At 54.4% G+C, this 22004-nt stretch overlaps 5 protein-coding genes across 5 annotated transcripts; 2 read left to right on the top strand and 3 right to left on the bottom strand.

Annotated features, from left to right (window-relative positions):
* Nucleotides 1-1005: 1005 nt before the first annotated feature.
* Nucleotides 1006-5374, bottom strand: JN550_009264 (uncharacterized protein; the record flags this gene model as incomplete). Its single annotated transcript, XM_049321318.1, has 3 exons — nt 1006-1179; nt 1231-4677; nt 4730-5374. The coding sequence occupies 3 exons, from the start codon at nt 5372-5374 to the stop codon at nt 1006-1008; spliced, it is 4266 nt and encodes a 1421-aa protein (XP_049168840.1).
* Nucleotides 5375-9204: 3830 nt separating this feature from the next.
* Nucleotides 9205-12222, bottom strand: JN550_009263 (uncharacterized protein; the record flags this gene model as incomplete). The annotated part of the gene is made up of 1 exon (XM_049321317.1): nt 9205-12222. The coding sequence occupies one exon, from the start codon at nt 12220-12222 to the stop codon at nt 9205-9207; it is 3018 nt and encodes a 1005-aa protein (XP_049168839.1).
* A 1566-nt stretch (nt 12223-13788) lies between these two features.
* On the bottom strand, nt 13789-14775 carry JN550_009262 (uncharacterized protein; the record flags this gene model as incomplete). Its single annotated transcript, XM_049321316.1, has 1 exon — nt 13789-14775. The coding sequence occupies one exon, from the start codon at nt 14773-14775 to the stop codon at nt 13789-13791; it is 987 nt and encodes a 328-aa protein (XP_049168838.1).
* Nucleotides 14776-15660: 885 nt separating this feature from the next.
* On the top strand, nt 15661-17308 carry JN550_009261 (uncharacterized protein; the record flags this gene model as incomplete). The annotated part of the gene is made up of 3 exons (XM_049321314.1): nt 15661-16044; nt 16092-16847; nt 16964-17308. The coding sequence occupies 3 exons, from the start codon at nt 15661-15663 to the stop codon at nt 17306-17308; spliced, it is 1485 nt and encodes a 494-aa protein (XP_049168837.1).
* Nucleotides 17309-18226: 918 nt separating this feature from the next.
* Nucleotides 18227-20689, top strand: JN550_009260 (uncharacterized protein; the record flags this gene model as incomplete). Its single annotated transcript, XM_049321313.1, has 1 exon — nt 18227-20689. The coding sequence occupies one exon, from the start codon at nt 18227-18229 to the stop codon at nt 20687-20689; it is 2463 nt and encodes an 820-aa protein (XP_049168836.1).
* Between the last annotated feature and the right edge of the window lie 1315 nt (nt 20690-22004).

Below are 22004 nucleotides of genomic sequence, written 5' to 3'. Positions count from 1 at the left end.
CGGTCGAGGTCGTTCCCCAATCGGGTGGTCATAGTTTTTACCGCAGCCGTCCACCGCCGGTCCAGAGCCGACGTCCGCTTTCCCACTCACAGCTCGTCGAGATGTAAGCATCGCCTATCTATGCACTTACCCCGGATTATCTGCCTACCTGACGAATTGAATGAACGACCCGTTGCAAGCTAAAATTCATTCACATAGCTCACGATTAGCGAGGTTTTATAGGCAAGTGCACCTAAAAGACACTTTACAGAGGCAGTCTGCCGACCTCCGTTGGTAGGTCTTGTCCAGATTGCACGCACACTCAGCAAGTTCATTCACCAGATACCGAAGCTGGACACACACAGAAAAGTTTCAAGACTCATCTCTTTCCCGAAAAAGGAGGCAGGCTTCTCTAGGCTCTCGTGAGAGACATTCTAGCCCTTAGCTATGTACATATTTATCCCCATCCGACAGTGCCCATGAAACCTTGACGCCTTGGCTACCCATTGCCACTCGGGTCATCATGAAAGACAGCTGTAGATGCCCCCCGATGACTGCTTCCCGTACCCAAAAGCATCTTCGCCAACGTGTGGTTGCGTTGCTGGCCCCTTTACCCTTCGTCTCTGGACTGCCGACGCGACGTATAAGCACACGATAAATAAAAGTACGAATGCTGTTGGTTCATGCAGGCCGGATCTTGCAGATGAAACCGTCAAATATGGCCATGCCACCAAAAACTCAAGGTCGGAGCGTTCTGTAGTCAAGACTCAACATAGTCACCACTCGATAGACCTTTCGAAAAGTGGTGGCTGGAAGAATGATTATGGAGTTGCTCGCTGTGTCAAGGGTCGCCGCCCAAGGTATATATGATCGAATCAGTAAACGAAAGTGTTTAAAAAAAGAAGCCACTCCTGGTCATTAATGGTGGCAGTTATTGTTAATGAAATGAGGACAAGTCATGGAGTGCCCATCAACGATGCCCTATAATTTACTCGAACGAGTATTGCCCTTGTGAATTGTAGGCGCCTAAGCTTCGCCCGCTATGGGAAGGCCGGCGGCTTGGTCGCGCAAAAGCTGCATTGCCTCTCTGGGCGCAAGTGCGAACGAGGTCACCGACTTGACAAAGCTTGCAGTTCCGGAAACGAAGCTTGGGGCACCGTTGAACAGCATGAAGCCTAGAATCAGAACCAGCATAGGGACCTGTTCATAGTTAGCGTCAACTCAGTGTAGAAAATGGTGCGATCAACATACCCAGACGAACCACAGCATTTTGTCACTGCTGCCAGTCTTAAGTCTTTGAGCGTGTGCACGCTGCAGGTTCTCTTGCTGTTCCTTCGTGATGGCATTCTTGCGCCCGATCTGTAGGAGAGCAGGAACCTCGTGAGTCTTAGAAGACTCGGCAGTTGCTTGATCCTGATCATAGAGCGCCGAGCACTTAGCATCTGCCTCATACTCTGCAGCTGCGGCTGCTGCCGTGGCCTGCTTGGTATCGAGGTCCTGTTGAGGGAATATGTCCTCATATGCAGGAGGCGGCACTTCCTTTCCGCCGCTGAAGAACGATGGCATCTCCCACCATTGCTTGTCGCCTTCTCGCGGCGTTTGGTCACCAGCAGAGCCGGGCCGGGAGCCGCCGATATTGGGCAGTAAAGAGGCGATTCGTTGCATGGCAGGTGCATTGTTCAGGTAGTTATGGTAATCCGGAAGCATGGGCATGTGTGGCATCTGGGGCATTTGAGGCATCTGGAATTGTGGCCAGTTCTGGAGATGCATCGCCATACTTTGCTGCAGCTGCTGGATCTGCGCTGAGAACTGGTCTCTGAACGCGGTCATAGCAGCACTTGGTGATGCCATGCCGGCCGGAATGTTGGCAGCTGGCGGTGAGGAAATGTCAGACAAGTTATGAGGGGATCGTGGGAGACTCGGGCGTCTCATATCCAGCCAATCTTCATTGCCGTCCTCAGCATCGTCCTCTGATGAGTCCTCGTAGCTGCTGTCGGTAGGTTCGGCCTGGTCAGACGAGTCAGACAGGAACTCTTGCTGTTGCGCAGCGGCAGAGGGCGGGTCCCATAAGGATCTCAAGGACGTGGCACTGCTGACTCTGCTGTGGACTGATCCACCGCTGCGGGAGCGTGAGTGTCTCGCAACTTGGCGAAGCACCCGCAACACATCACGAGACCGAGACACATCAGCAGGAGCTAGGCCGGACAGACTTCGCATGGTCGGGTCCGCACCGGCAATCATCAGTCGACGGACGATCTCGGGGTGATTGTGCATTGCAGCAAAGTGCAACGGCGTGAAGCCACCCTTATCGCGAGCTCCAGGGTTCGCTCCGCGTGACAGAAGCCCTGCGACGAAACGAATCATGCCCAGAGAACAGGCCAGGTGGAGCATCGTCTGCCCAGTTGATCGTCTCAGGTTGATCCGCGCCTTGTTAACGCTGTCATCCAGGTCGATCATCTCCAGCACACGAAGCAGTCCGCTCTCGAGGGAATGGGCGTGCTCAAAGTTGTAGCCACCGGGTGCTTGAGCTCCGGGTCCCGCCCCAGAACTTCCCCAGCCTCCCTGGCCACCCGCTCTCGTGTTGATAATACTCCGGGCAATATCGGCAACATCTGAGATATTTCCACCAATCTTTTGACCCAGTACAGCAAGGGCGGTTCTCATCAATTGCTCTTCATTATCGTCAACGTAGCGGAAGATCGGCGGGTTCTTTCCAAAGGCTGGTTGGTCTGGCACCTGTGGCTGCTTGATGGTAACGATGACGGGACCAGTCACAGGTGAAGGCGGGAGGAGGCAGACTAACGAAGTCTCGCCCCAGTAGGTAGTCGTTGTGGCCCTCTGATCTCCGAACATGACCTCCAAGCCGCCATTGATGAAACCACTGCCGAGGATAGTGACCTCGATACCTCCTGATTTCGGCCCTTCGCCCGGGATGATCTTGTGGATCATAGGGTTGGCGGGTCGGGGAGTGTTCATGTTCATTGGCTGTGTGTATAAAGCCTGGGTCATCTGGTTCTGCTGAATAGCATTCACCTCGTTTCTTAGTTGACTTGGGCTGGGAGCACGGCTGGGATGAGCTGATGCAGGGGCGGAGAACATGGGTTGAGACAAAGCCATGTTATCCATGCTCATATTCCTGTTTGCTCCTGAGAACAGTATCTGATCATTGCTGTTGCTATTCGGGGTCGGCGGTCCGGTCGTGAAAGGCTGCTGTAGACTGTTCAAGCCAGGTTGAGGGCCTTGGGCAAATAGCGAACTGTTGGCGACAGGAGGGAAGTTATGCAACTGGGGTGAGAACGGCGAAGGTGCACCTGAAATGCTTCCTGAGTCGCCTTGGTTGCTTGTGGGGGGCGGTATCAGAGGGGGTTGGGATGTCTCAAGACGTGTCATAGCCAGTTCAGTCGGTACCTTGGCTGAACCGCTGGCTTTTCTCTTCTTGGAGACTGGCCCAGAGGGGCTTGCAGGTGATGCTTGCCGCGATTGGTTCCTCGGAGTAGCTGTGACGGACGTGCCTTGGGAGTTCGTCGGCTTCGGCATTGCGGGTTGATACGTGGGAAGAGCGGATGGATGTTGCTGGAGGCTCTGGAGATCCGAGGTGGAATGGGTTTGCCGGAACGGCAGGGGTGCTTCGAGCGGTCTGCCATCGTGTGACGACTCAGTGGCCTGTGTGGCTACTGCATTTTCCGTGCTGCTGGACGCCGAGGACTGCATAGGGGGGTTGGCAGGCACATGAGCCTTGTGATCGTCTGTGATCATGATGGAGGATGAGATCTCCTGAGCAACCACCCGATCCTTGAAGTCCTTGATGGTGAAAATGACCCTGAAACCAACCTTTTCGCCATGGTGCCTGCAGTAACAAGCTATGCGCATAGGCGCATCTACTTGCATGGTACCAGGAGGAAAGCGAATACCAACACCTGCAGGATCAGCAACCGCCTGCCACTCCTTCACCTCGTTGGTATTGAAGACAATAGCCCGATGGTTCTGGAATCTGTCCCACAGCTCGTCCTCTTCCGGCTTCTTGTTCTTCTTGCGACCAGCTCGTTTCCGTTCTCGCGTGATGCAGCCTGAACAAATGCGTACCTCTCCACCGTTTTGTGGCTTGTCGTCGTCCTCCAAGGGGCCAACGTCTGGGGATGTTGGGTGGCCTATTGCAGCAGCGCGAGCGAAGGCCTTCTTGCGCTTCTCGTCGTCTTGCATGGCGCTACTACATACCAACATGGTGTACAGCTCGAGCAGGTCAGGAGAACGTTCTGCGTTCTGCTTTGCGAGCAGCTTGGCCTTCGATATAGTATGCATCGGCAGGTGAAGTCGCTTGTACATTGGCGGCATGTTGTATACCGTCATCTTTATTGGGATCTGAGTCTCCACGCGGGACTTGAGCGGTGTCGATTGAATTACCAGCTTCGGGGCTTGATTCGGAAACACCGGTGGTTGGTGGTATTGAGGCAAGCCATGGCAAGACGCTGAAGGATAGCCTTGGAACGATCCGTTAGGGTGCTGCGGAAAGCCCTGTGGCCAAGCCTGGTTTCCTCCGAAGCCATTCGTAGGCGTCGGGTTCATGAAGTCGAATTTGGTGTCAGGAGATTGGGCGTGGAACATCGCGGCTGGTGACGACTCATGGCTCGCATACATTGGCGAGACCTCTCTTGAGCCATTCGTGCGTAGGGTTTGCATCGACTGTGTAACAGACTGTTGCTGCACCGATGTTAGCATTTGTCTTAATACACGTCGCAAGTGGGTTACCTACAGATTGCGCCTTGACATGGGTCTTCGTTCTCTTGGCACTTGGGCTCTTTATCGGTACCTGGGCAGTGCTTATATGACTTTCTGGAGATAACGAGTTTTGTCCATCTGCTGTCGGTGGACTGGGACTACTTGATGCACTCTCGAAATCGAAGTAGTTGTTGTCAAAGTGGTTGTGGTGATCCGCGGCGATGGAGGAATCCATTGATTCATCCATCATGGAAAAGTTGCCCTCGTCGCCATGTAGAAGGCCATCTGGAAGGCCGTCGAGTGGTTTCCAGTCGCCGAGCGCGGCATCGTCTGTCATCATCATATCTGTCGATGTCTGACTGCCCGTCTTGGGCGAGGTCGAGTCGGCGCCTCTCGACGAAGTCGACGCTGATGACGAAGAGTCTCGGTGCGAGGCGGGGGAAAAGCCAGGCACGCCTGGCTTGGCGCTGTGGCCTGAACCACCAGTCGTGGTCAGAAGAGCTTTGGTGTCTCCGCAGGCAGAGGGGTCGAGAGCCTGGAGGGCATCCGAGTCGGCTGTCCCTAATCCGAACAAGTTGTCGTCGGCATCGATCATGAATTCACCGCCATAGGTCGCTGATGGCATGCCCGAGTCAGGCTCGAATGTCCCACCGAACCCTGAGAACCCAGTCGCCGGCATGACCTTTGCAGTGACCTACTCCTTCCTCCCTTCTCTCTTGCTGAGCAGTTGCGTCGTCGAGATTGCGTATGATGGTGATGGAAATGTTGGGTCCCGCACGAATCGGATGTTCATGCAACCGGGTTTCTTTTTCTCCTTCTTCACTACGTCAGAGTATACCGGAGCCTCGGGGGATTCCTGTCGATCGGGTCTCGAGGAACCAGCGGAAGGCAGAGCAACAGCGCGCTGGTCGTGAACGTAATGGTGGCCGTTGTCGTGAGACGAGCGGAGTCCTAGACCCGAAGCTGCACCGCCGCCCTACGAGTGAGCGTCGTACTTGCTTTCGGGTCAACGTAAATTTTCGAACAGCTGACCGCTGCTGATGTAATGGCCCGGGTGAGATGACCTGGCTGCGATGGAATTGTGCTCCCGCGCTGGGACTTTCAATGGGCGATGAAGAGGGCTCTCCGCCAGGGAGCAGGTTTGGGACGCGTGCGTAGTAGAGTTTTTGGCGGGCCAAATTGCGGTATGGGTATGGGTATGGGTATGGGTGAATTGTCGACTTGACTTTCCGTTATCGGGTTAGGCTCCGCTGTCGTGGGGGGTTTCTCCCGGTCGTCGAGTCCGCCGTCCTTGGGTCGTCAAGAGGCCAGATGCGTGCGATGCGAAGGGGCACTTGAACGGAGATGGCGACGGCCTCCCGGAGTTGTGTTTGTTGTCTGGCCGGAGGAGAGGCACGAGGCTAAAGGACGGGGTTCGATCGTCGTGGGTGGTGGTCAGGAGGAGTGGCAGTGGATAAGTGGTAGGCTGTAGTGCGAATTCGAGGCAACACCCAAAAAAGCACCCGCCAGACACCAGACGCCAAACCAAGGGCCACACACAGAAACGCGGCGACTTGGCGAGCAAGAGGGACAAGCAGTCGAGGGGACCAGTGGACCAGTGGACCAGGGACGCAACGCAACCCACACGAAAGCGGAGGCGAGAAGGAAGAAGAGGAGCCAAGCAGCGCACCAAGCCCGCCCTAGCAGGCAGAGCACCACGCAGACAGGCGCACTAAAAGGCGGTAGCCAGATGAACCCTGTCTGGACGGAAAACCGGGTCGTGCAAGTATTTTGCAACTTGGAAATTGCGATGTGCCACAGTTGGCACTGGGTCGCTCTGGTGGCTCAATTGGCGCACTCACCTCTGGCCCTCTGAAAGTTACCTACTGTACTGTACCGTGCCTAACCCGGGGGCGACTAGGGCGTCCCGCGTGCCCAAGATTAGGGGACTGCTGTTGGGCGGTACTTGCTTGCCAGGCTTGCAAGGCTTGCCTGCGCTCTCCTCTTCTTCTAGAAGAGACGGCGAGAGCCCGCGCTACCCCTAGGTTCTAACCCACCCAGGCCCAGCGAGGGCAGAACAGGGCTAGACAGGGTCCTCTTGGGTGATCACCCGCCCTGCCGTGTCTCCGTCAGGTTCCCCGATGTCCAGTGCACCCTCCGGAGATGGGGACGGACGCTGCAGCTTCATGGAGGCCCTATCCACGGAGACCTATCCACGGAGACCAATCCACGATGGGGGATTTGATGCGCCTTTGCTTCCCGCTGGGACGAGGCCGGGACGAGGCCGGGTTCCCACCACCGAATAGGGCAGACACACGCGGGCGGAGCGGGCGGTCCAAAGCAGCAATACACTCACTCCAGGTAAACAAGCTACATAGGTGGTTACCTAGGTAGCTCATGGGGTTTCTCGTGGACTGGTTGGTACTGTGATACAATAGACCGCACACTAGCACCCCGTCCCAAACGAAAACCACCTCGCACACATTTCCCGTCCATCGTTCCATTATTGACAGTGCGGATATCGTCATCACCACGCCTCGATGATACCGTCTCGATAGTCATCAACTTCCAACTGCCGCACGTCATTCACTATCTATCACTGTCTTACCAGATCAATTGGGTAAACACATCACTGCAACATTATCTAGCTGCCTGCGCCATCTTGCGGGTCCTAAGTCGGCCCTCATCGACTAAGAAAGTGTCTCAGGGCCATTGGCAGATCAAACCTACCTGCCATTGGCTACTACCTGCAGCATGTTGTTATCTGCAGTGTGCATCGTGTAAGCAGTGATGGTGTGGTGTGAGAGAGCCATTTTTTCTCTCTCTGGCTGTTACCTACGCAGGAACAAGCGAGAGATTGGCCGTTCGGCCGTTTATGTCGTGCATCCGGTTCTCGCCTACGCACCAGCCTCAGATGCGCCATCCCTGTTGGAGGTGGGTATAGGGGAGCTCGCTATATTTCTCTCACTACACCACGGTATGCAAGCCCAGCTATCGCAGAAATGCTGTTTGCGCCAAGGGCGAGAGAAATATATTGATAATGGAAACGCTCCCCCCGGCTAACGAGGCACTTTCCCTAAATACGGGCGCCAATTCGCTATCGCCTTTCATCAACGTTCCCGCCACCTGGAAACCCAAGATGCGCCTTGGACGCAAGCCGCCAAAGCTTGCATGGCCCCCCCCGAACTCGCTCGGTCCCTGTATTCGCTTTCATGTTTGTGTACGATGCCGCAACAACATTGAACTCTCTCGACCCGGCCTAAGCTGGTTTCGTCTTCCTCGCGCAAACTCTGTTTTGCTCGAGGGTGTCTTAGCAATGCCCGAGCTCTGACACCACTTCCTAGGGCCGTATGAGACCATCTATCCGGGACATCACCTACGTAAGCAGGTCCGCTTGAAGCTACCTCCCGGTAATGTTTTGATGATATAATCCATCGAGGAACGACCAACAACGGTATCCACCTGCGTGCTTGCAGTGGGTTTTCACAGCCACTTCCTCGTCGAGAATATGATCATGACCATCAAGTATAGCCGAGGTGGGCGAAGTCGAGCAATAGACCGGACCGACTTGAATCTGCTTCGGTCCGGGTTGAACACAACAAATGAGACTTCGGCACACTTACAAGTTGTACTCCAATGAAATGCTCGGGCAAGCAACGTGCCGAAGCCTCGCTGGCCGAGTTGTCAATAGCAACAACCTAAGCGTCTGATAATATGGTGGCGGCAGCGGCGCTCAGTCCTCGAGATAGACTTTACAGTTGAGACAACGGCACCGTTGTCCGATCAATATATCCGTACAAACAAACCGTGCGGGCGGGTTTGCACCTGTCAAGCTCATGTATGTCAACATGACTCTCCTTGAGACTCATCTGCCAGGAAGAAGAGGCTTTCCTGCGTGGGGGGCTCAGAAAGACAGAGAGAAACACGGGAAAAGGGGCAGGTGGAATATACGGGTGCCGAGAGATTGTGAGCCTGTGAAGATCGTTCAGTCTTCATCTTGAGGTAGCCACAACTCTCTAAAGTTGTCCATCAATATGAAAGTTTCTTGCCAAAAACATAGCGTGAGATGACAAGCCAGAAAGGGGTACAGCCGAGATACTGTATTGCTACAGGTTTCACGATGCCTTTGCAACAGGGTGCTCGATACGATGATGTGCTTGCTATTTGTTCCAGAGTGTTCATATCTATGATATAGACCTTTCTGGCGAACCAAAGTGGAAGTTATAGGTCCGTGCTCCCAAGCCGGCACACGCGGAGCGCATCCAAACTCCCTGCCTTCCCTCCCAAGTGGTATCAATAATCGGTTTCCCCAAACCGCGGACGAGATCCTCAAAATCCCCTTGCTATCCCATGAGCTAAGAAAAACGCCTCCTGGCTTTCCGAGCCTCTATAGTGTAAAGCATATCCAGACGCCATTGCTCCTTTAGCTTATTTTTACAGCTTTGACCTGGTCCCCTTTGGACCCTTCGTTGCCGCTCCCCGCTACATAGGATTATAATACAACATAGTGAAATAGACGTGTCATTGACTTTAGTTGGAGCTCGTTGTCGACGTAGATCCAGCACCTGAGGAGCTGGGTCGGTTCAGGTTCTCGGGTGATTCCGTGTCCTCTCGCCCCGAAGACTGGCTGTTCAGGCGCAATTTGTCATCCAGCATAGACATCAGACGAGACGAATACTGGTCAAGGAGGCCATCGAGCAACGAGCTGCTCATCTCCCGGCTTTGCTTGGCCCTGTCGCCCAAGGCAAGGGAGGTGAGCCGCAGCTCTTGATCTAGCTCTGCCAAAACGTCCTCGCTGACGGCATCACCCGAGTCCAGTTTCTTCCGGTACGACCGCAATGTGCGGCAGACCTGCTCAGTAGCCATATTGAGGGTCCCGAATCCCCTAAGATTTGTGCTGCTCTTCGGTTTCCTGAGAGCCGGTAGCGACGGTCGCCTTGACGTCCGCGACTTGGGACTAACAGGTGGGCTTCCAGAGCGACTGCTGGCAGACGGTCTCCTGGATGGTGTATCCTCAGCAATAGTAGATGGGCTCAGCTGGGCAGGGGCCACCGGTGTCCTGATTAGGTTGGAATTATTAAGATTGTAGAGAGAGCGCCGTTTCGATATGGTCCGGGGTGGTGACCGGCGCCCAGAAGATGCAGATGAAGGTCTAGGGAACTCTGCCAGCTCAGCTTTTGACAAAACACGCCTCAAGGGAGCTTTAACAGCGGCTAATCCATCCTTGACAGGTGATGGATCGCGATCAGCTGAGCTGGGTATCTGATCTTGTAAATCGAGCTTCCAGATCATGATAGTTCCGTCGGAACCCACGCTGATGACCTTATTGTCGCCTTCGGTCTCTTGGACCAATGTAACGCCGCTGATGGCTTCAGTATGACCCCATTCGCGGTCTAGGAAACTGCCAGTGCCGGCATCGTATATTCTGATTGATTTGTCTGTGTTTGAAAGACCCAACAGAAAGGCTGACTCCTTTTCCGTAGCAGGTCGTTGGATAAGAGAGTCAAGTACAACAGACTCAACGCCAGATTCATCGGTGCACTTGAAAGAGTTCAGCAGCTTTCCAGTCTCGATGTCGAAGACGCAAACGGAACGGTCGAGCAGCGACACGATGATCGACTTCCCGTCTGCAGTTGTGGTCATGGATGTCGGGGATGCCTTCAGGGGTAGTGATCGAATAGGAATGACCGCCAACTCGTGTGTGCTCCCATCTTTCGAAACCACCTCGTGGATTTGCAGGGATCTGTCAAGTGAACAAGTGATTACCTTGTCCACAGATGGGATCAAAACTTGTATCACTTTGGCCTGGAACTCTAGCGTCTGGAAAAGTTCAAATTGCCCTGTTGAAGTTCTTTGGAATAACTGTGCAGTCCGGTCGCGGCCACTAGTAGCAATGAGAAATCTCGATTTGTCCTCATAGACCGTGATATTCTGGCAAAAGGAGGAATGGGCTTTCGTCTCCAAAACACACTCTTTTGTTTCGTAGTCGGTGATCTTGAGGATACCCAGCTTGTCGCCTGTAATGAAATATTTGGCGCCTTCGGTTGTTTTGACAACGGACATCTGGTTGCCGGGATCGCTCTCGTTTTCGAAATAAGCATCTTCGAGAGGTATTTTAAACGACTCCTTAGTGTTACCATTGGTATCCCAGAGAACAATGTTCCCGGAACGAGACCACGTATAGAATGCAGCATTGGGTGCATTCGGCTGGGGTAATGCTCCGACTCCATGCATTGCATGTCCGTGGCCCGGGATCTGAACCCGAGTAGTACTTTGACCTTTCACTCCAGGGACGTAGGAAGTGTTCCATATATCAATGGAGTGCTCGGAGTCAACTGTCACCAGATTGTTCTGTAAAAATCCCAAGCCCAGGAGTCCCACTGAAGATTTCGAGGTTGTCAAAATACATGACGCAGTGCCCTCTAGAAACAACTTCAGATCGAGAGTTGAAAAGTCGCCTGTCTTGCCTCCAACTTGAATCACTTGATCCCTGATGGTGACGCAAGTCGTCACAAAGCCTATTTCTAGGATCTTGGTCAACTTGGACTGCTTCCCTGTGTCGTCCAGCAGACAAATCTCGCCAGCTTCGGTACACAAGACAGCTTTGTTGTCGTCGATCGCAGCCGCGCACGAAAAGGTTGCCTCTATCAGTTCTCCGAGCAGAGTGTTCCGACCTGGCAGTGTCTTCTGCGGCTGAGCCGGTGAACCCACATCTGCCCCAAATCGCTGCTTTGTGGGAGACGGAGCTTTTTCTTCCTCCACTTTCCACACCTTGACATGCCGGACACCTAGCGTGATGAGGTTGTTGCCCATCCAGATCATGCCCCGTATGAATGACGTACAACGATTTTGCTGAAACAGCTTCGCGGCACCCGTCCTAGAGTCGATTCTCCATACGTAGAGAAATCCGTCGTTGGCCGAACCTAGCGATGCCATGAACTTGGAGTCGGGTGACCAAGCTACCGCCTTGACACCATACAGATGTTCGCTGATGGAGACAAGCGGTCTCTCGGATGAAGTGTCCTCCAGACTAAAGATGAGAACACGCGGTGCATAGCCCGTCTCGCCAACTGCAAGAAAGCGCCCTTCACGACTCAATGCCAGGCACGTTGCGGCCTTGATGCGTTCCCGGCTTGTCCATGTCTTGGACGAGGGCGAGTCCGCCCAGTCTCCGGCGCCGTGAGGAGATTCCCTGATCCTATTTCTGCCATCATTGGCTTTCGGCGTGGTGGTAGGAGTGGACTGGGAATGCGCCAGGTTCGATGTACTGTAGAGCGGGACGGCAGTTGGTCGGGCCCTGAAGAATCGTTGGTTATAGTTCTCGCCCTCCACATCTACGACCACCACAGCTCCTCCGGCGACGTAGGCGAAGGACGACTGTGCGACATCGAACCCCGTAGGCGAGGCGCAGGTAGTGCCGATCACTCTCTTCAAGGACAGGCGCGGCTCCGGGAGGGCTCGGCCACGGTGCGCAGATCTTGGCGGCCGCGGGAGAAATGGCGAATTGGATGGCGTAACCCTCAGCCGGTTGGAGGGAGTAGAAGCCATCTTCTAGCCATTGACCTGTGGAAGGAGGCTGGTACTGCAGCGCAAGGTGGGCGCCGAGGTGTGAGCTTCACGTAATATTGATGTATATCGAGGGGTTCTGGATTGTGCACCTGCAGGGCATGGGAAGGCGCGAGGAATCGTTGCAGTTGACCCGACGCATGCGTTCGAGCTTTTCGGTGAAGTTTACTATTTCCAGCCGGCACCTAATTAGTGTAGGAGATGGGCCTGGTGACGTGGGGGTTGTGGTTGAAGTCGAGAGAAGCGGAAAGAGAATGTGCGTAGGCTTTTATTAGGTGATTAAACGCTTGTGACAGTCAATCGAAAGGCACATGGGTGAGTCTTTGTCCTGGATGACTTACAGTGACGCGAAGGGAAAATTCCTGGGCTCAGATAGGACGCAAGAATAGATTGCCCAGTGACTAAAGTTGGGTTGTCGTTGGGTAGGTAAGGGAGCGTCAGGGCCGGTCAGGGAGGAACCAGACGCAGGACCCAATTAGAACGCAGGCGCAAGCAGACAGCTTCGGCCATGCACAGTGAAGCTTGGAATCCCGTAGAGAAGGCCCGGGAGAAGGACTGGAGTGGTGGTTTGCGTGCGGCAATGGCCCCAGCTCGTCGGCGCAGATAGGGATCAGGATGGGATGAGCACCCGCGAACCCCGTCAGGTCAGTTAGTGGATCTTCAGCTCGTTAGTTCGATTGTTTTTGTTGTCGCTTGGGCCCGTCCTGGGAAACCGGGGGGACGACTGGGCCACTGAGAGGCCGCAGCCCGTCTGCCGAATGGGGGCGAGAGTTTGCGGGACCCCTGCTGTGCAATATTCTCTGTGTCACTCTATTGGTTCCACACTTTGCATCCTGGTCCATCTTGACTGCTTTCGGCGTGATAGCTTTCCCTAATCGTCGGCAGCTTCAGGGTCATCACACTTCAGATCACCAGACCCTGGATCCAGCCCAGATTGGCTCTCGGCTAGGCCATCCGGAACGCTTCTGCCCTTCACGTCCTTTGTCTTCAGGGCCTGCGCGTACACGTTTGGGGACTGAAGTTCCTCAGCAAGCATTGCCTGTCTCAATTGCTTCCGATCAGTTAAAACCCTGTTTCCGGGTTTTCGAACTGAACCCAAGTATGCAACCGTACGGGCCGGCTACAGCGTGGACACGATGCAGCGGGGGCCACTTGCGGCCTCGGAAATCCAGCAGACCAGCTCGTTAAGTAGAAGCTAATGAGTACATCTCAATATCACCACCGCCAGTGGATCTCCATCGTATTGCTCCTTGCCTACGACAGACATTTGTACCTATTTTACCCCCTCAGAGGGAGCCTAGGCATTTAGTGCTTTACAAGCGGGATATTGTTCCTCTTGTCTCTTCGTCTGGCCACACCATGGGGAGCCAGGAGCGTGTGAACGGCCCAGAGGCGGCGTGATTAGAGCGTCGTTATCTTTCTATTTACTATACATAATTTTACATTTCAGGCAGTATATATATACATTTTTTACATTGCAGCGCAAACTGCATCATTGTCACCAAACGAGCAGCATGTCAGATCAGCTCAGGCATAAGACTAAAGTCCTCACAAGAGACCTTCGCCCAGTTTCCGCTGCGTGCTCTCTTCGTCTTCAGGTTCCGGGGCCTTCTTCCGGGGAGCATATGGATATTCAGTCCGGGGGCCCCTCTTGACATTCCAGGACGGGTCACGCACAATGCCTTCCTCGCGCCACTTCTTGGGGGGTTTTGTGCCCAGCTCTGCCATTTGCGACCAGATGTTCTTGCCGCGGTTGAACCATCGTTCCATGCGCTTCTCTTCCTGGTCCGCGGTGGGCCTCCATTTGGCTCTCAGTATGCGCCGTATGACTTCTGGCGAGACCTCGAACTTCTGAGACAGCTTTTCCGTTGTGTACTCTTCGGGGTACTGTGTATGCAGAGCCCTGATACCTTCCAATGCGTCGGGCGACAGCCGTTTTCGCGGGTTCCAACCGTCTGGAAACTTGGTCCGCAATGCCTCCTTCTGTATCATCCACGGCTCTTTCTTCGGGGCAGGGAGATCGGATTGCTCCCAAGTCCTTTTGATATTTGGGGGCATAATCTTGCTTCTCCTCAGCTTGCTCGAGGCTGGCAGTTCAGGTTTCCTACGAGCCGAACCATCGGGTTTGTGGCGAGGTCCGCCATGCTGGCCGGAGGGATCAGCTTGTTGTTTCGGAGTCTGACCAAGCTCCGCTGCGAGGGCATCGATCGCATCTGGGGAAAATTCGAATACAGCTTTGTCGGTCTTCGCTTTCTCTAACTGCCCGGCGTCGGCGTCGGCCGCCACGACAGGGCCCGACTGCTCATGCAGGCCACTCGGGGCTGCCCTGCCTGCTCCAGGAGCCCGCCATGTCTGCCTTGGGTAGTAGACTGCCGAGGCAGCAGTGAAAGGCCTCGCACGGCCGAGCTGTGTGGATGCGCCGGGGAGTCTGGGGTCAGGGCGAGGTGTGCTTCTTGGGAGCGAATGGGACAGCGGGATCCGAGTAAGGCTCTGTACAAAGATCCGCAAGGATGATGCGCGGCAAGTGCAGGTCATTGCAACCCTGATTTAGCAAGAAAAGGGCCGTGGTGTAAGACAAGATACGGATGCGAAAGCTCGCCTGAGAGCTGGCATGTGTATGAAGTTTTTTGTTCTGGGGTGTGGCACCCGGCGCTGGGCGACACGCGCCGAGAAAGCGCGGAAGTGGCTGCATTAGACCGTTGGTGGGTCTGTGCTACCTACCGCGGGCCTGTACGGTATTCCACGTCCCTGGCCCATGCTGCCCAGTGTACAGTGAGTGGTACGGGCGGACAGGGGCCATGGCCAGCCGTCAAGTGCAGTCGGTCCAGGTTGCAGGGCTCACTTCACAGGCTAGATCGAAACCCTCCACTCGACCCCACGTCATCTGGAACAGCCGAGACGCGTGGGGAGGCGATAAGTCGCTCTCTCCATGACAGGCAGACGTCAAGGGGTCCCCATCTCAATCAGGCGCGCCAGTTTTCCTGGTCCTGTATTTGGTGGTCGATGATTCATTCATCAGAGTGAGGGGATGCCGAGGGGCAGCCAGTTTCGAAGCATCTGTCTCCAACGAGTCCAACATGGTGTGCCTCGGCAACCCCCTCTTATTACTTCAGACTCGGCCGACGATATGGTTGCCAATTCTGTCAGATCCTGAGCCTTTCTATCGTATGATGGGCGAAACCTGAATGTCTATATTCAATGAGCGGCGTTTTTGGAGCCTCAATATGGCCCAGTGACTGTTATACGTCTTTTATTCCCCTTTAGATTTGCTATAACTGTATTATTACGTATCTTCTCTTCCCTTGGATTATTGTCACATCCAACTTGTAGCCTCGCTTCATTCTCTTGCAACTACATCTTATACTCTGGGCAACGCATACTCCTATACATCTAACCATAATAACACTCACGGTCCGCAAGATGGGGCTGTTCTCCAGAGAACCCAATGATATGAAGGTCTACGGATACAAGTTCAGGTGGGGCTCGTTGCATCAATCGCCAGAAGAACTTCATCCCTTAATATATACCTACGATACTGTTGCATCAGACGCCGTCGAAGCATTGGACGAACTGGTGCCACCAGCACCAACTGGCCCTAGGAAGGATATCCAGGAGGCAGTTGAGCCCCAGGATACGAAGAGGCATCGGGACCTTTACGCACTCGTCCAGAAGCATGCCAAGGTCGACGAGAGAGTGGGCAAGTTATGGGATGAGATCAACGCGGTACCGGAATGGGTTGACTGGGAGCAAATCGACAGGGGCCAGAAGGTATTCTGGCGTTATGGTGGCCCAGCTATCACGGCCGTAAGTTCAGTCCCCTTCTTGGGAAATCATACGCTGATGAACGACAGCTCACTTTTCTGTCATTACTCGGCGGTATGGGTGGAGGGAGGACGGTAGAGACTCTAGATCGCACGGGTGGGTTTGGTGCTCAGGTCGTGCGCCGGCGCCTTCTGGAGACTACCCAACACACCCTCGGCGTCCACAAAGACTTGGCTGCAATTCAGCCTGGCGGAGAAGGTTTCGAGTCTTCAGTACGGGTCCGTCTACTGCACGCATCAGTTCGCCGGCGAGTGACGCAATTGGCAAAGGCGAAACCCGAATACTACGACCTGAAGAAATATGGTGTTCCGGTCAATGACCTCGACTGTATTGGGACCATCGGAACGTTCAGCTCGACAGTAGTATGGATGGGGTTCCCACGACAGGGTATCTGGCTGCGGCAGCAGGAGATTGAGGATTACCTCGCGCTCTGGCGCTACGTTGCGTACCTCATGGGCACTCCACACGACTGGCTCGCAACTCCGGAGACCGCAAAAGCGATGATGGAGTCTCTGCTCGTATCGGAGATCAAGCCAACCAAGAAGTCGGGAACGCTAGCGAACAACATCATCACCGGCTTTGAGGGCCAACCGCCAACCTATGCCTCGCGGGGTTTCCTCAACGCCGAGACCTGGTGGCTTAACGGCAGCGAGTTGGCTCAAGAACTGGGCATTGAGAAGCCAAATATCTACTACAGAGCCTTGGCATTTGGACAATGCATCTACTTCATGATCTCTGGCTACATCGCTCGGAGTATACCATTCCTGGACGAAGCGAACATCAAGGTGAGTATATTCCCAAACTTTCCGTAACCCCGTCTTGTAGTGTGTATGATAGTCACGACAGAGCAAGACGCAGTGACTATCGGACTTTTATGTGCTCATGCTGACGGATAATTTAGCTTACCCGGAAGGTGCTGTATCAGATCCTGGTACACAAGAAGTCCAAAGGTGCGCTGGGCTATATCACAAAGTATAACTTCAAGTGGATCCCGGACCTGAAGAACACGACCACGCCGCTTGGCGACCCAGTGCCCGGGCAGGCGCAGAAGTCGGGGGCTTTCTATCATTCTGGGGTCGAAAGAACCGCACTGATAACTCTCGTCGTTGTCGGCACGGTTGTAGGTCTTACGGGCTGGGCTAGTCTTCGCCTAGCAAACAACCTAGGTTGGTTGGCATCTCCTCGCTGGGGTTGGGACAGCGCGGCGGCGCCTTTTATAGGACTGTTACGAGACATGAAAGCATAGTCTGGGTTTACAGCGTTGAGAACGAATGTTTTTATCTGAAAGAGACCCGTGTTGGGTACATATTTAAAGCTGCCTTGTCGAAACTCATAAGTTGCCTGAGAGCGTCACTCCCATCAGCGTAGTTACACACCTAGGTCCCTAGGTAGTTTATCATTCCACCCCAGAGCTGTTGCGACTTTGAAGGACGATGCAGAGACGGGCTCGAATAGTGTCACAGATTCGATACATTCATGACATAGCCTTGTTAGCGGGCTGTAGATAGTCTTTTTAGTTATACGAATGTGTTACACTGCTGATTATATCAGACTTTATCCGGGAAGACGTGCAGGGAGCTGTGTCATTGTTGGAACTTTTCATCAATAGGAGTTCAAGTGGTTTGCGTGATCTCCTATCTCTCGCCAATGGTTCAGGCATAACCAAGAGACAGAATATAAGCGAGAATAAGTGTTGCAACATCTCTCACAAAGAATTATAGTTGCAGGCGGCGGGCGACCGACACCCGCCAGCCCGTGCTAACTTAGTGAGTGGGGTGATGGGCGGCGGCGGGTGAGTGCCTTAGGCCAACAGCCCCCATCCTGCCCCATCGATATCCTGGTCCAATATACATCATCCCTACCTTAGACGCAATAGTGTCGCAGGTCACTCGAGATTCCCAGCATCTAGAAATCCAGCCATCTCTCGACGCGTCCCGTTCATTGAAGTTGCCGGCCGACAGTTGACGGGCCAATGCTTCAGCGATAGGGTCCCTGAAGCCGAGGCTCAATTGACTGCGTACGACTACAATGTGGTTGCGACGTGCGTGATTGACGGGGTATTCTTCCACGGGACTAATAGCCCAGTGGCCGGCTCTCTGCTGCAATCCACCGTCGTGGTCTCCCCGTCCCCGTCCCTCGCCCAGCGCTCGCCCGTCCGCCGACAATGGCTCCCGACATGGCCAGCAACATCCGCGTTTTCGTGCACTGGAGCGACCAGACCGTGTTCGCCGGCGAGGAGATCAAGTGCCGCATCACCTTCAAGAACGTCGCGCGGCCGAACCAACCCAACCCCGAGCGCTCGAGACAGCCCTCCCCTCTGCTGGGCACGCCTCGCAAGCCCAACCTCAACAATGGCCTCACGCCGCCCGCCTCTGCCAGAGGCAGGGGCCATCGAGCCACCCTCTCCCTGAACGTGCCGACGGGCCATTCGCGCTCCAAGAGCAGCGGCACCACGTCGTGGATTCCCGCCCAGCCGCCGCCGACCCGGCCGGGCCACAGTCACAAGCGCTCCGTTTCCATCGTTTCAATAGGCTCCGCGACCACCGTGGAGGACCAGGCACATAGCAATGGGACTAGAGGGCCACCCCAGCGTCCTGGTCGTGGCCATGGCCGCTCCTCCAGTCTGCAAATATCCCCAAGAGCAAGCGCCGTCTTCAACGGCCCGCAGTCTGCCGCGCTGCCACAGCGGCCATATGGAGGCAGCTCGCAGGGCTCGCCCGTCTTCAACAACAACTCTTTCCCGCCCTCTCGGTACGGACATGGCCGTCAGCCGGGCGTTTCGACCATGCCCAACACCCCTGCAGTCGGACACACGCCGAGGAGAAGCCCCCTGCAGATGCCTGAGTGGACGTTTCCCGCTGTGCGATCACCGCTCTCCGAAAGTGAGGACAGGTCGCCGGGTGGCCAGGACGAAGACTACCTGACGACGCCGGTCTCGGCAGGCGGGGGCTCGGTGCAGCTCCCGGTGCGCTCGCGGGACTCGGTGCCCTCCGTCGTGGAGCACCCGGCCCCGGCGGCACGGATCTTGTCAACGACGAGCATAGCGGGCGGGACGCCCAGGAGCAGTGGGGAGTTCTACTCCTTGAGTAACAACTCGAGCGAAACTCTGGCCTCGGAATACGTGACACAGCCGCTGCGGAATGGCTTGAGACCGCCACATTTAAGAAGAATCTCGGGCATGTCCGGACCAGGCCAAGCGAAGTTGCCGGAAGCCTTGATGATGGGCTACGCACAGATTCAAGGGTCATTCACGCTGGACGGATCCCTCATAAATTTGGGGCCCTTTGAGACGGTCAAGAGGAAGGCTGTATTGGGAGGGCAAGGCGGCGGCGTCATCGGACTTGAGAACTCAAAAAGGGACAGTGGACTGCTCAAGAGCTTCGGATGGGGCTCCTGGGGAAACTCCATAGGAGAGCTGCTCGGTGGAGGGGAGTTGAGTAGTATCAAGGAGATGCGCGGCGTAGCAGGCTCCAAGTCGATACCCTTGCTCTCAACGCCCCAGTCCATCCTTTTCGTGGACCTGCAACTCGCTCCGGGGGAGAGCAAGACATACGAATACTCATTTAAATTGCCCAAGGGTTTACCTCCGACGCACAAAGGCAAAGCCATGAAGATCACTTACAGTCTCGTCATCGGAACACAGAGACCAGGGGGGACAAAGGAACAGCAGGTCAAATCAGTCGATATACCATTTCGGGTACTGGGCAGCGTCAATAGTCATGGCGAGATCCTCGGTCATGACCTCATGTCGCCGTATATCATTCTCCGCGATCTAGCGAAGGTTCAGCAGCTCGACAAGAATGCCAGCAGCGCGGAGAAGACGAAGGTCAAACCACTGCCAAATTCTACCCTCCACGGATTCCTGGGCTATGTGGAGGAATTACTGGATCGGCCAAGGAATGGATCTGGTCTTCTTTCGCCTACAGCTCACGGGCCATCTTCGCGGCGCCCTTCTGCTTTCGAAGAAGCCGCCACTGCTCGGGAAGCCATTGACTTGGCCATCATGCGTTCTAATCTCTCATCCTCGGACTCAGGCCAGAGCACAAACCGCTTTGAGATTGCTAGAAATGGTCAGCGGGTCGGCGTTGTTATGCTTGCCCGACCAGCCTACAGACTTGGCGAGGCTGTCAGCATGGCTATCGACTTCACAGATGCCGAGATACCCTGCTATGCCGTCCACGCGGCTCTGGAGACTGCCGAGCGCATCGAGCCCGCCTTTGCCTTGAGGAGTGAGGCCAGCGTCCATCGGGTCACCAGAAAGGTGTATGGTAGCTCCAGCGAGGCCACATTATTTGCCCGACGCATAGTGTTCAGCCCAACTATCCCCATCAATGCCACACCGGAATTCGTTACCAGTGGCCTCAGTCTGGAGTGGAAAATCAGAGTCGAGTTTGTGGTGCCAAGCTCCACGGCCGAGGACACCGAAGCTGAGAGACGCGCTGAAGGACCGCACCCGCTGCTCGAGGAGATCTCTCGCGACGATCGGGGTGGGCTCGTCATGGTGGCGGCTGAGAACCTGGAGTGCGAGAGCTTTGAGGTCGCGGTTCCCTTGCGGGTCTACGGCGCGGTTTGCAATGGACTCGAGAGGCTAGAGCGAGACGAGGCCGAGGAGGGCCTGGTCGTGTAAAAACATTACAGATTATTACCTTACAAAGTAGTAGTTATTCGTAAAGACCAATCTCTTGGTCAGACCACGTGTAAATATAAGCTGCAGATAAGACGAGAAGTCACGGCACACTTGAAAGCTAGCTGGATAGATAGACAGCTTTGGGGCAATAGATGGCTCTTGGGATTGGAAATTGTACATTGACAGTAAACTGAGTTGTTGTGTTCACCTTATACCTTTTGGGTCTCGGGGTCCTTGACGTTATACGCTTATAGTGTCCTACCATTTCACGGCCTTATTGATAGCAACAAGGGCTGCAGTAGTAGGATGTTTCAATGCAAAATCGGGACAGCTTCGCATTCATTGTTTGTCAATATTCGTTATTCTGATAAGAAGCTCTTCTAGGGGGGAAGGGGGCTTGGTTAAGCTGTCTTCTCAGCCGAACAAGGTGATTTCCACCTGATTTTTCCACCCGTGTTAACGGAAGACGTTTTTTTGTGAAATATATAATCTTTTTCTACCAACTTAGCAGGTTCGATGGGAATGCAAGTATGTGCTTCGATAGTCGCTCTTCCTAGTTGAAGAAAAGTACCTCCAGTGTACATGGCGACAACCATCGTCCCCGGCGATCAACCTCAATTCTCCGTATCATCCCACACCCCCAAACTAGTTTCTTCTTCAGATTCCTAGACCTGTGATTCCTACTGCACCCTTCCGACTTGCTACTGAAGCAATATCATCACAAAGTCGTTCGATGCACGGTTTGTTCGCCAGCTTCTATGGCAGCTTCTCCGTCATCCCCTTCTTTTTCTCGTTTACATCCTCCTCCTCCTCCTTCATACTTCCCCTTTTGCAACCAAATCGAGCACAACGTGCCTGCCTTCTTGTGATCTCATCTGCTGAATTCACTACTCAACCCGCTCCTTTTACTTGACGAGTCCAAGCGTTGATCTGGATCACTCAACATCACTCTGTTCTCCAGTCAGCCAACCTCGTCCTCCTCCTGCCAGATATCAGGCCGCCGTTGTCGATCTGAGATGTACATCTTGAACATCACAGGCCATACCTAACACAACACCAAACAAGGATCAACGAGACATAGCCTTGTATTTCCTCCCTTCGCTCGTCTTTCTCCTTCTCCTCCTGCTCCTTCTCTTCCTCTTCCTCTTTCTCTTACTCCTCCTGCACATTGTTGACCTCAACGGCACGTCGTCGACCTCAAACTTCACACCATACAAATCACCCACCTCATCTCGACAAGGGCAATTTTCTCTTCTCTCCCTTCCTTTTCATCCCTTCCTTGAGGTGATCGTGGCTGACACCTCACTGCTATCCA

Source organism: Neoarthrinium moseri, assembly GCF_022829205.1.
Source record: "Neoarthrinium moseri strain CBS 164.80 chromosome Unknown scaffold41_Wmoseri_CBS_16480, whole genome shotgun sequence".
Classification (NCBI taxonomy): Eukaryota; Fungi; Ascomycota; class Sordariomycetes; order Amphisphaeriales; family Apiosporaceae; genus Neoarthrinium; species Neoarthrinium moseri.
Note: the sequence above shows the minus strand (reverse complement) of the source record. Positions and strands in the feature narration are given on the sequence as shown.